Source organism: Xylona heveae (assembly GCF_001619985.1).
Source record: "Xylona heveae TC161 unplaced genomic scaffold L228scaffold_9, whole genome shotgun sequence".
Lineage (NCBI taxonomy): Eukaryota > Fungi > Ascomycota > Xylonomycetes > Xylonales > Xylonaceae > Xylona > Xylona heveae.
This window is the reverse complement of record NW_017264201.1, coordinates 720175-733180: the sequence shown is the minus strand read 5'-3', so window position 1 is coordinate 733180 and position 13006 is coordinate 720175. Positions and strand designations below refer to the sequence as shown.

General features: G+C 47.3%; 3 protein-coding genes across 3 annotated transcripts; 2 read left to right on the top strand and 1 right to left on the bottom strand.

Moving 5' to 3' along the window:
* Positions 1–1028: 1028 nt before the first annotated feature.
* Positions 1029–3707, top strand: L228DRAFT_262659 (hypothetical protein; the record flags this gene model as incomplete). The annotated part of the gene is made up of 1 exon (XM_018334435.1): positions 1029–3707. One exon carries the CDS (start codon positions 1029–1031, stop codon positions 3705–3707), a length of 2679 nt encoding a protein of 892 aa, XP_018186306.1.
* A 5111-nt stretch (positions 3708–8818) lies between these two features.
* On the top strand, positions 8819–10169 carry L228DRAFT_213259 (oleate delta-12 desaturase; the record flags this gene model as incomplete). Its single annotated transcript, XM_018329975.1, has 2 exons — positions 8819–9695; positions 9754–10169. The coding sequence occupies 2 exons, from the start codon at positions 8819–8821 to the stop codon at positions 10167–10169; spliced, it is 1293 nt and encodes a 430-aa protein (XP_018186305.1).
* A 1070-nt stretch (positions 10170–11239) lies between these two features.
* On the bottom strand, positions 11240–12693 carry L228DRAFT_249560 (hypothetical protein). The gene is made up of 2 exons (XM_018333115.1): positions 12318–12693; positions 11240–11866 (listed from the first exon to the last, which is right to left on the bottom strand). Exons 1-2 carry the CDS (start codon positions 12638–12640, stop codon positions 11566–11568), a joined length of 624 nt encoding a protein of 207 aa, XP_018186304.1. The 5' UTR covers positions 12641–12693; the 3' UTR covers positions 11240–11565.
* Positions 12694–13006: the final 313 nt, after the last annotated feature.

Below are 13006 nucleotides of genomic sequence, written 5' to 3'. Positions count from 1 at the left end.
GAGCTTTGATTTCTCCGCTCCGAGTATGCAATGCTGAAAAATGTGCGGCAATGTAATGCAATGCAGCTGAAAGTAGTGCTGTAAGCGGTATGCACGATTCATTGATTTGATGGCTTTTTTAATCTTTAGGTAATTTTGCCTCGGTTCAGGTACCAAAGTGTCCAAAGGTGCAACATCCAGCGTTTCATAGCCACCAGGTGCCACTTTGCCTTGAACACTCGCTATCTCCACTAGCTGAGGTCTTCCATCACCATGGGTAACTACCAGTCAGGTTTCAAGGTATCGGTACTTGGGTTAGTCTGAGGGCTCCAGGAAAAACTAAGCGATTAATGCAAGTACTATGTGTACCTGTACTTGTTGATCTCCATCCCTGCTCGTGGGCTCTGTTTACCTTTTGCTGACTGAACTTGTCTGACCGCCTTGGACGTTGGCTGTTCAAGTTCCCCTCCCCATCTGATGATCATCACTGCCATACCCCCCCCAGAAAAATACTTCATATGACATTTACAAAAGAGCACCACTTGGATTCGGCTGCTTGCTGATTTGTATTTTTTTGGGCCGATCGATTGGCACCGACATAGCTGTTCTCTTGAGCATCGAATTAACAACGCGCATCTAATACTGCCGCTGCGAGACGCCCCTTTTTGGTTTTCTGGGCAATATTTTGCTATCGCATTGTATTGTCTAGCTCACCTCGTGGCGCTCGTGCTTTGCTCCGATCCATTCGCTTCACCATAGCTTGATCCAGCTCGCAAATTGGAAAAGCTTCAGAGGCCCTTGTTTGTTTGTTTGGTCTCCCTGTGCGCCGCGAATTGTTAGCATCGGTTGTTTGTTCGGCTTGGTTTGTTTATGTCACTCTATATCGATTAATATTGCAACCAAAACTGACTCTCGCCCCGTGCATGATCCAGCAAAGGATAACGATTCGTTTGCGTGACGATAGAATTACATACTCAAGTCCTTCATATCCCCTCTCCACGTCGCTCGCCTGGCCCTCATGACTTGCATACTCGAGAGCTAGTCGCACCATGCCGAAGCCTGCAATAAGCCCTGCTGTCAGCGCCCACGCATCCTCTTCCGCCCCGCCATCTACCAATTCCCGAAAACGGCCGCACGCGCTGGAAAGCCCGTCAAGGTCGCAAGTCCTGAGAGAGTCTCTCATCATGCCCAATACCGATGAGGAGGACGAGCTCGCGGCCAGCGATACACCTGCGCAAAAGCGCAGCCGCCGGGGAAGACACCTAGATTTATCGACTTCCCGATCCGCAACAGGCATGAACAATGCATCGATGCGATCTGCCCGTTCGATGCGATCTCATGCGTCTTCTGCCAAGCGGCGTAACGTGCATTTCGGGAAGCTCTCCAGATTCAAGGAAGGTAGCATGCATGATCGGCCGAGTGAGATACCCCCGAGTATCTACGTTCGGGACGAGGATCTCATGGACGACTTCTTCCGTGACGCGTCGGAACCTTGTATTGTGCCGCCACGTGCGGACACTGGAACGAGCGGATTGTCCTCGTCGTCAAGGCTAGGGTCTGGATCGGTTGCACAGCAGCAAAGGGGCGGCTTTACTCGTGAGGGTATTTATCGCTTTGGAAAGCAATTTGCGACGGCGTTTAACCCCGTCAACATTTGGGAAAGCATGGCAATCAAGTGGAAACAGACGCAGGAGGATTTTGACCCGCAGCTCCGAATGATGAAGGAGCGCCGCGAACGGGCTGAAAGGACGTATGCGGAATTGAAGAAGAATGGCCAGCTGGCGACGCTGGGTAGTCCACTTTCGCACCGTGTTAATCGAGTTCCTAATGTGAGAGGCAGGCAATCCACAATCACTACCTCAATAACCTCGAATGCGCGTAAGAGCGCCGACAACATCAGCGGCGGCGATGGTTGTCGTGACGACCAAGGTGATGATGATCTCTACGGCAACCTGCCACCACATCGTGACTCTGGCATCGATGTTGATGGTTACCGATCCTCTGAAGACCATGCAGGTGATGAGTACTATCACCACCGACTACCATCACTACTAGCCTCATCGACAAAGGGGCAATCAGCCGGAAACATGTCTGGCTCGACAACAGTGACGCCTCGAAGATCATTATTCTTCAAAAAGCCTTCGCTGAAAAGCTTGAAAAAATCAAAATCGGAGATGCAATTGCCATCATCGAGGGTGCTTGGCACCAGCATTCCACCACCGCCAATACCTGAAGGAACTACCGCCGCCACCACCACAACCACAGCAACCCCCAAGGATACTGATGAGCAGAAAGTCCGAAAGCGTCAATCTAAACGAGATATGCAGAGACAGCAAAGGCTGATGAAAAAGGTCAGCGATTTGGAGACGAAGCTCCAGGTCGCTCGACGTGAACTGAACGCTGTGTTGGCACATGTCCCGCCTGTTCCACCCTTGCCGGCACACGTTACTGCCGCTGCTGCTCATGAGCCCATCACACCGGCTGCGGCGGGCTCATCCCAGCCAAATCATCCGGCGTCTGATCGAACCATTACTCAGGAGCTGCCGCGTTCCAGGACCAAGAATAATATCCAACCCCGACGCACTTTTTCTGGAGATTCACAAGTCCGCAGGGAATTGGGGCTCTCAGAATCTCACACGAAGACTATCAGACCATCCAAATCCTCTCAACTCGGAACCGGCGAACTTCAAGGCGCTGATGAACGTAGCCATGATCGTAATCAAGCGCCAGGGGCAGCATTAGCAGTGACTCCCGCCGTCATACCATCAAATCAAACCAATAGACCGAGAATTGGCATGCACGGCGAACTAGACACGCCATCGTTTAGCATTGCATCTCATTCTGATGGCCTTGAGGAGGATCTGCCTGGCAATCCTCGCGAGGCTTCCGAGTCTATTGGACCGGTTGACCCGGTTGACCTCGTTGATACATCAGCTCTTGATGTTGGGGTTGAGGTCGACGTGGCAGTGAACGGAGATGCCGAAGACGCCCGTGACAGGGATCTCGAGGTGCCGTGCTGGGCCATGCAAGAGGAAGAAATAGTTGAGGTGCATCCTTCATCTCTGGCAAAAACGCCATTACCTACCGTCTTTTCGCAACAAGTTCTGGACGATTTTAGATCATCATCATCAAAGGCACTTGACAATGGCATGGAATTCGGTCGTGCCGCCGTACGACGGCGACCATCAACGCAGCAGGGCTCTGCAGCTGGCGCTCGTAGCTCTCGAGCTGGCTCAGGAGCAGGCCCAGGGCAAGGTACGCCGAACGAAGAGGGTACCGAGCACCCTCAGCGTCAGCAAACAAGTAGAGCAGCAAATCGGTCCAGTCAGACTACTCTGAAGCTCAATCGTTCAAGGCAGTCTCACGAGGAAAGCTACTCTGGTCTGCACGCCGGATACCACATTGAGGACGATGCAAACGACTCGACGACTCCAAAGTATACGCCGCCTGTGCCGAAGATCCCCGCAGGCTATGCTGCGCATGATGGACATCCTTTGCCCTTCTACGTGGCCACTGGAACACAGACTGTTTCCAAGAAGCGCGCTGCTCGACCTACAACGGCAGATGAGAATTTCAATGTTAATGTCAACGCTGCTGGAGAAAAGGGCTACTCGATGCGTCACCAGACTGGTACCCCGCTGGCGTCGAAGATTGCAAAGAAGGCACATCTGGGGAGAGATCTTGGCAAGGAGAAGGAGACCTATGAATGGCCTGATGATGTGTTTTGATTCTCTTTTCCCTTACGCATTCTCCTTTTTCCCTTATGGTGTTCTCCTTTTTCATTTACGATATTCTCCTTGTTCATTATCGATATTCTCCTCTTGTCTTGGTCATTAGCCTTGTAGCCTTGTGTTGTCTGGCCTTGTTCTACTCTTCTTTTCTTGGCTGCGCAGATGATCCAGTGATCCAACTCTTTTTTGCCCTTTTCTTTTCTTTCTTTCTTTCTTTCTTTCTTTCTTTCTTTCTTTCTTTCTTTTTTTCTTTCTTTCTTTCTTTCTTTCTTTCTCTCTTTCTTTTTTTTTCTTATTCTTTTTTCTTATTCTTTTTTCTTATTCTTTTTTCTTTCTATTCTTTTTCTTCTTTTTCCCCTAAATTCCACTTTCCATTCTTTCTTCTGTCAGCCTTTTTCCTTGTTTAGTTTTATATCCTAGCGACGCCCGACACGGCCTCAATGTCTCTTGTCGCCTTACGAATAATGACTTTACTCTCTAAGCTTTACTTCTTCTTCTTCATCTTCTTCTTTACTACTGGTACTACGTATCAGCATGCCCTTGATTGCATTCGTCCTGGGTGTTTATTTCATCCATTTGTCCATTGATCCTAGGTGTTTTCATTCATCCTAAGGATTTACTCCATTCATCGATTCATTGATTCATTAGTTCAACAATTCAACGACTCATGAATCCGGATTCGCATCCGTGTAGTCATGGACTGGAATTAAATAAATGATATTATTCCAGCGGAATTTTGTGTATTGATGCCGCTTGATGAGTTTTAATGAGATTTGATGACGGAACGGCGTCTTCGTTTATGTCTTTGCTTTTTTATTTCATTTCATTGTCTGTTTTTTTGCCCTTCCTTGTTTTTTTCTTTCTTAACTCTTTTTTCTTTTTCTTTTGCTTTTTATTTCCATTCCCCCCTCCCTCATCTATTGTCTGACCTTTTTTTTTTTTCATTTCATTGTCTGTTCCTTTACTTTCTTCTTCTATTTATCCAGCCTCTGGATCTCTTTTATTCCTTTTCTTTTTTTCTTTTCTTTTCTTTTTTTTCTTTTCTCTTTCTTTTTATCTCATTCTATTGTCTTATCCATTTGACCCTGATGTACACATCATGAGTTAATGAATATGCATATCATGAAGGTGAGAGTGGTCTCTGACGTCTGGACCTCTTTACTTCCTTCCTTTTCCTTTTTTCTTTTCAACGTGTGTGGTCTACTTGTGTTTATTCTAGTAGACTAGTACAAATCTAGTGCACGCGTCTTAGTCTAACTTTACTTTACACGTTTACTCTGCTTGGGGGAAACTAAATTTGTACTCAGGACAGGAGATTGGAAGGAGAGAGGGACTCTACACGAATTGACATGTTGCCATATTGACATATGCACATGTTGGATGATGGGTGATAGGTGATCTCTTGAATGAATATGTGATTTGTGGATATGTTTATGTGATATTGTATTTGGGATATGTTTACTTGATTTTTGGGTTCTGGTATTTGGTATTGGGTATGTGATATCTGATGTCGTTTATGTAAGGTACATCGTACATTATATCGTATATTGTATACTGTATATCGGATCTGGTATTTGATATTTTGACATCTCGTATATAAAGCTCGTAGGTACTATATCATTATAAATGATGTCATGTTACTCTACCCCATACACTTCCCCGGCCTCTCTCTCGTGGCAGGTGGCTTGACGTTTCAGTATCATCCGATCATTCGATTATTCGATTTCGACAATGTACGGAGGTACAATATAAGTCAAACTCGACGTCAATGTCAACGTCAATGTCAATTGATACAGGATACGCGCGTCTCAGATACCCTTGTACCCCACCTTGCCCGTGTTTTCTATTTGTTCGTTTTCCATTGTCCATTGCCCACCTTGGATTGCGCTTGCAGTCATGTGCACTGGCTCGATTGGTTGAGGTAAGTGGGTGGCAGCAGGATATGCGGTGAAAGGTATATCAGAGGTTTTGGACGAAGCTATGTTAACTCATGGTTCATCGTAGTGTTTAGTGTTATGATATGTCAGACCATATATCGCGTTGTCGTCGGATCGTCGGATCGTCAGATATTAACTTTTTTCGATATGAGTGTCATACCATTTTTTTTTTTTCATTCATTTATCTTAGGCACTTTAGTTAGAGAAGCACTTACCTTATTTTTATTTGGTTTTGATTACAAAGGCACCTTATGTTCACTACAGAGTAAGGGATAATAAGATAAGGTATGTTAGCTAAGTGAGTGTAGACGATTAAGATTTGTTAGAAAGGTAGGTAGGTAAGGTAGCTATCAGTAGAGCACGGAGTATTGTAAAGCCGGTGTACTGTAGAGCTGTAGAGCTGTGGAGCTGTCCTTGTACGAACTCTCAGACGAGAGTAGAGTACAGAGATAGAAGGAAATTGTTTACTCCGATACGGAGGTACTGGAGCACGGATACATTGATATTCGTTGGTGCGAGGTGTACAAAGGTACTATGGTGGATGCTTTTTGTTGGGCTTAGGCGACTCAGGCCCATGGCGCTTAGCGAGATACCCTGTACCCTGGTGCGAGAACCGAGCAAGGCTACCAGATGTCGTTGATGCGCGTGGTGAATTCGATGCGGTAATTGGTTCGAGGGTTGTTGTGTCGATTACTCCGTACAGAGATACAGAGATACAGAGATACAGAGATACAGAGATACAGAGGTATAGAAGTAAGGTAGGTAGGTAGGTAGGTAGGAGGGTAGGTAGATAGAGTGCTTACAGTATGGAAATAGACGTCATGTCAGTTGATAAATTGACTGAATGATGCAAGATGTGCGGAGAGTTATTGTGATGACAAGAACGGTGAAGATGATGGATTTGTTGGGCGCATCGCATGTGGTGCGAATAGAGAAATGCTTGTGCTGGTGCCAAGACTGGTTGGTATTGTATACAGTAGTCCCCTAGGATGTTGATAGGGTAGAGAGCTATGGAGTACAGAACTACAGAAATACAGAACTAGCCGTACAGACATGTGTGTCAATGGTCAAAGAGGACTGGCTACATGGAAGACCAGACGAGGAGCGAGGTGAACTCTAGAAGACTGGACTGGAGACTGACTGTGGAAAGGGTTCGAGAATTCTACGAGTACGTGTTGGACAACGATCGTTACCTGGAGTGTTGTGGCAAATAATTCATGTGATGGACAAGGATGGGATGATCTGGTGCCTGTCGATTCTTGTCGTCAATGGCGTTATAGACTACTGTACTCCTACCTCTGTAGCTCTGTACTCGGTAGCTCTGTTGTGGTAAATCAGGTAGCTGCTGCCGGACAACTGTTCCTGCTGTACTTGTCTCCGGGGAAAGAATCGGCGGGTATTTCTCGCCTAGAAATGACTCGTGCCGATGCCATTTCAAACCCTGTGTGGCGCTACTTGAACCATTGTACATAAGGTATGGATTGACCAGTTCAATCACCTCACCAATGGGTCACCGCTACAGAGATTGAATGTCTAGAAGAATCTTCATTGATAAGTGGGTATTGGGAGAGATAATAATTGTCGTTTGCCATGTGAACAAAGAATGTCGATCTTCTTTTTCAACGTTTTCTGTTTGGCGGTCGAGATGGGGGCCGGGCATGGGGGGGGGCGGGCGCGGAGGGAGGGAGGCAAATGAAAGCGAAAAAGGGACGGGGCCAAAGGAAGGGGCTGCAGTGGTTCCTGGACTAAAGTGAATGTACTTGGTTAGGAGGAAGTCGTTACTCTAGGAATTGGCGTCTGATGATTGACAGACCGACAGGAAAATGGACACTAGTGGCGGCACAACAGCCCCCAACCCAATTCGAGAAACCTCGCTTGTCCCATTTAGCGCGAAAATTTGATAAAGTACAAATATCTACCCTTTTCCATTACTAAATTGCAGTGGCAATCAATGTACCCTGAGGAGACCCTGACTGACCGCCCTGGCGCCGGTTGTCGGGGGTTCCACGGACCATTATCGCTCAAAGATCCTTTTTTTTTCTCGCTCCACACCAGCTCTTCTCTCCTTCTCTTTCCCCCCGTTGTCGAGGGAGAGACGAGAACACCACGCAAAAGAAGGACCAGGGACCTTGACAGAGGGACCACATGAAAAAGAAGATCTTCCTTCCCCTACTCGACTCGAACTTGACTAGACTACGCTGGGTAAAATGCTTCAACTTAGCCTGTAGACGACTGAGCTCTCTTAGCATCTCGCCGAGTGGAAAAAGCCAATCATGCTTGGTGCATGTAGTAGAGATTAGATTTTTTTAATTCTAGACACACACACGCGCAATACAATCCCTCCTTTTATCATTCGTCCAATTGGACCTTTTATTCGCTCTCTCTTTTCTTTGCTTCTTCTTTCTTCTTCCTTTTCTTGTTGCCCTGTGTGTGCGCAACAAGTGAGCCATCCGTCCGTTCACCTCCCACCGATCCGGGCCACCCCCATCTTTTCTCCTCCACCCGCTTTCACTTCAATTCGTTAAAAAGGGTCTGCCAACGCCTCTCTTCTCTCTGCTCCCTTTCTCCCACCCGCTCTTCTACTCTACTCTCTCTCTCTCTCTCTCTCTCTTCTCCCTCTCCATCCTCTTTCCCTTTCAAATCACCACCACCCAATTCCTTTCTTCCCTTCCCCCACGCGCACACTTCTTCCTTCTACTGTTTCTTCTCCCCCTTGCTCCCTTCTCCATTTCTCCGCATCCTCTTTCTCAACGCGTCGTGCATTGGGTCCAGGTCAGTGTTTAACCTTTCTTTTCTCTTCCCGGCCCTGGTTTTTTCCCCAGAGGCTCATCTGCCCTTGGATTGCAAACCCAATTGCTAACGCGTCTGCCACAGCTCAGGTCTCTTTGTTTCCCATAAACTCGGACACCTTTAGCCGTCTTATCAATTGAACAGCCTTGGGTCCCTCGTTCTTTTGGAAACTGTGCCACATTGTCCTTCTAGACCGACATTTTTTTTAAACCACAAAAGAAGCTATTTTCAGCAATGGCTTCCACTACCGCACTTCCTCGCAAGACGGTCTTTCAGAGGACCGTCACCTCCGATTCGACCAATTCGTCGACCGTGAACTCGGTTTCCGTCTCGCCCGTTGACTCTCCGAGACAGTCTCCTTCGTCGACCTCGCTCTCGTCCATGGGCTCCATTGATGATGCCGACTTCAAGAACCAGCGTGGCAAGCTCTTGGACACCTACGGTAACGAGTTTGAGATTCCCGACTACACCATCAAGCAGATTCGTGAAGCCATCCCGGCCCACTGCTTTGAGCGCTCTGCTGTCCGCAGTTTGAGCTATGTGGCTCGCGATCTCACCATCTTGGCCACCGTCTTTTACCTCTTCAACCGCTTCGTCACCCCCGAGACGATCCCCTCTACCCCCGTGCGTGCTGGCCTGTGGGCGCTGTACACGGTGATTCAGGGTCTGGTCGGTACCGGTGTGTGGGTGTTGGCCCACGAGTGCGGTCACCAGGCTTTCTCGCCTTCCAAGATTCTCAACGATACCACCGGATGGGTCCTCCACTCGTCGCTGCTTGTGCCTTACTTTTCGTGGAAGATTTCTCACGGCAAGCACCACAAGGCTACCGGACACATGGAACGTGACATGGTTTTCCTCCCCAAGACCCGCGACGTCTACGTCTCTCGGTTGGGTAAGCTGAGCCACGAGATCGGCGAGCTCATGGAGGAGACTCCCATTGCGACGGCTTTCAACTTGCTTCAGCAGCAGCTGGCTGGCTGGATCATGTACTTGACCACCAATGTCACTGGCCACAACTTCCACGAGCGTCAGATTGAGGGCCGCGGCAAGGGCAAGGAGAATGGTTTCTTTGGCGGTGTCAACCACTTTAACCCGTCGAGCCCGCTCTATGAGGCTAAGGATGGCAAGCTCATCTTGTTGAGCGATCTTGGTCTTGCTCTGATGGGTGGTCTCTTGTATTGCCTCGGTCAGCGTTTTGGCTGGGTCAACATGCTCGTCTGGTACTTTATCCCGTACTTCTGGGTGAACCACTGGCTCGGTAGGTCCCATTGTAATTTTTCCCCCTGTAAAAGTAACTTGTCAGCTGACACATCTAGTTGCCATTACCTACCTCCAGCACACTGATCCCTCGCTCCCTCACTACGAGCCCCACACTTGGACTTTTACTCGCGGTGCGGCTGCTACCATTGACCGCGAATTTGGTTTTATCGGCCGCCACATTTTCCACGGCATCATTGAGACCCACGTTCTCCACCACTATGTTTCCCTGATTCCCTTTTACCACGCCGACGAGGCCTCGGAAGCCATTAAGCCTGTCATGGGCCGTCACTACCGCTCCGACACCAAGGACGGCGCCATTGGTTTCTTGAAGAGCATGTGGAAGAGCGCGCGCATGTGCCAGTGGGTTGAGCCCAGCGTTGACGCCCAGGGCGAGGGCAAGGGTGTCTTGTTCTACCGCAACCGCAACGGTCTCGGTGTCGCTCCTCAGCAAATGGCTCCCATTGCCGAGTAAGCCCGAGAAAGCGCCGATTGAGCTGCCAAAAAGTAAAAACCACCCAAAATGTTGCAGCAGTAGTAGCAGCAGCAATACTTAATACCGCACATAGCTTCGCCGGACGAAGTAGTCCGTCAATTTTTGTGTTTAAATAGAAGAGGAAGATGTGTACTCCCGAGTCTGCAAGATTTGTACTCCGCAACAGTCGTCGGTTCCGTGAGCGTCTCCGAGCGAGGCTGACACCGCATCCACATTTTCTGGACAATCTGGACAAGTCACGTCTTGATTCTAAAATCCGTCTAGGAGACCCCGTCCGACACTGAACACTTTTATTCCTTCTTTGTTTCAACATTCATATTCTAGTCTTGTTCATTCACCATTTGCATTATCATCATCGTTATTGAATGGTATCTGGTACTAGACCATGCACATTCTACTACTATTGGAGTTTTTTTCGGAGGCACTCGTTGGGTTTGATAATAACTTTTTTATTTTCCTCTTTTCTTTTTTTCCCAATGTCATTTTCATTTTATTATTCTTTCTCTCTTTTCCGGGTTTAGAGCCTTTGCGTGAGATAGAGATACAGTGATACAGTGTTACATTGATACATAGAGGTCCACATTCTCATACAATACGATAACATTTTTATCCTTTAACTTTATCCTGAATTATAATTCTCGTCATGATTCTTCATATCTTGATTGTTTTCTTTCTCTCTTTTTCTTGTTTGTCACCGTTCTCGATGCCCGTCTCATTTGTCCTCGTGTTCTTGTCATGTCCATAATCCATTCATCTGCTCATATTAGGCTTCTTGTTGTGCCCATTCCTCTCGTCGTCTCCTTGTGTCCTTGTGTCCTTGCGTCCGTGGCTCCTTCTCCACGTCAGTGTCTATTCATCTGCCCATCGAGAACTATTTCCTGCTTCCTTGGTTCTCGGTTTCGATTGATCATGACTGCATGGTTGTGCTGAGCTGGAAGCAGTACGAAGGCTACAAGCATTACAGGACATTTGGACATTTGGGATATGTACAAGAATCATGAATAGGATTTTGATTGATTTATTTTATTTTATTTTATCTTTTGACTTGTTGTTCTATTATTTTGTTTTGTTTTGTTTTTTTAAAAAAATAAATTAGTTGTTGCTCTTGGTAACACGCAGACCAGTGGTGAAAATCCTTTACATATATGGACAGCTTATAAGTTATCCCTTTCAGAATTGAACACTTTGACAAGATCAGGCGCCCCCGGTGCTTTTGGAGCATGGCTGCACAGTGCATGATGCACAATGCGCAATGCACAATGTACCAAAGGACTAAACATTGACTCACCACTCTCCTTTTCTTTCTTTCTTTCTTTCTCTCTTTCTTTCTCTCTTTCTTTCGATCATTCGATCATTCGATCATTCGATCATTCGATCATTCGTTCCTCCGAGTAACATCGTCATCCATTATTTCCCGGGCCCCCCTCCAAGCAACAGAATCATTCACCCTGGAACGATCCTGTGTTCCTTTTCGTTTCTGGCAGCATCTTGGCACGGCAAGAACAAGCTTGTTCGCTATATATTCTGCTGCATCAATCGGCCCCCATCTCAGCGTCTCGTTTGCATACGCGCCTCCGTCGTACTCAATCTCAATCATGTTGATCTGCAGCACGTCTGGATCAGGATCGTCCGCAGGGACAAGGTAATCGAATGTGACGCCGTAGTAGTCGATTTTGCTAATGATTTAAAAAAGTTAGTTGTTGCTTTCTGATTTTGTTTTTGGTTCCAAGTTCCAAGTTCCAAGTTCCAAGTTCCCAAACTTGTTCTCCGAGTCACAACTTCACAAGTTTCACGACTGACAAAACTCTGAACTCTGAACTCTGAGTTTCTTTTAGAGACGGGGGGCAAACTGTAAAACAACTTTTGGTACTCGCCGGTACACTGTAGGTAGACCGTAGCGCCGTAAATTAATCAAGGATTCAAAGAAATATCGCCCTCGCCACGATTCGGTCCCGATCCGGCCCCCATTGCGGGAGGTTATATAGAGCCGGGGGAAAGTGTCAATGTGTCAATGTGTTCATTATAGAGTAAGAAGTGTCATTTATAAAAGCATAGGAAAATGTCCTGACTCGTTATGAAGCGGGGATAAGACATGTCTAACAATACAATTCTCATAGACTCCCATACCTCAAGGACACTGGCTGCAGCCAGCCCAAGTATTCATCCCTCAGCACAATATTGCCAACGACCTCGGGATCCTCGGGATGCGCTTCTCGCCCGTATAGTTCTCGGCACGTCAGCCTTGCAAGACGCAAGCCAGCCGGCTGCGGAAAAGGCCGAGGAGGTATATGTTCAAGCTGCCACGATACATCTGGGAACAGCTTCTCGATGCACGTCAGGGGCCCTTCGATCTGGATCCTCAGAGGCCGACCCAGCGGCGGTAGATGGAGAGAGTGGGCTGGAGTATCGATGCACGGGGGGATGTAAAGCTTGTGGGCCATGAAGTCCATGGTATCATGGGATCATGGGATCATGGGATCATGGTAATGAGTAAGAGTGTAAGAGAAAGGATGGGGGTTATTTCAAGGCGGTGGTCCGGGGCGGTGGGCTACCTAGTATATAAGGTAGGTAGTACACTGGTATACACCTTTGTGCTGTTGTATATAATATTATACAAAGGTACAAGACAGTTTGCCGGAATGTGAGAAGCCAAAAAAATATATAAGTAGCAGCAAAATTTATTTTGGGTTTTATTGATAGTTACAATAACCTTAGGCAAAGGGACCAATAAAGACAGACATTAATCCCGAGGAATGATCATGTTACATGCAAAGTGTTCAGATGCCTCTTAACCATCTTCGCATGAACTTGAACTT

Coding starts and splice junctions, on each gene's coding strand:
- L228DRAFT_249560 (XM_018333115.1), bottom strand. CDS start 12,640: ATGGACTTCATGGCCCACAAGCTTTACATCCCCCCGTGCATCGATACT. Junction 11,867..12,317: donor CTGCAGCCAGTGTCCTTGAG/GTATGGGAGTCT, acceptor TTAAATCATTAG/CAAAATCGACTACTACGGCG.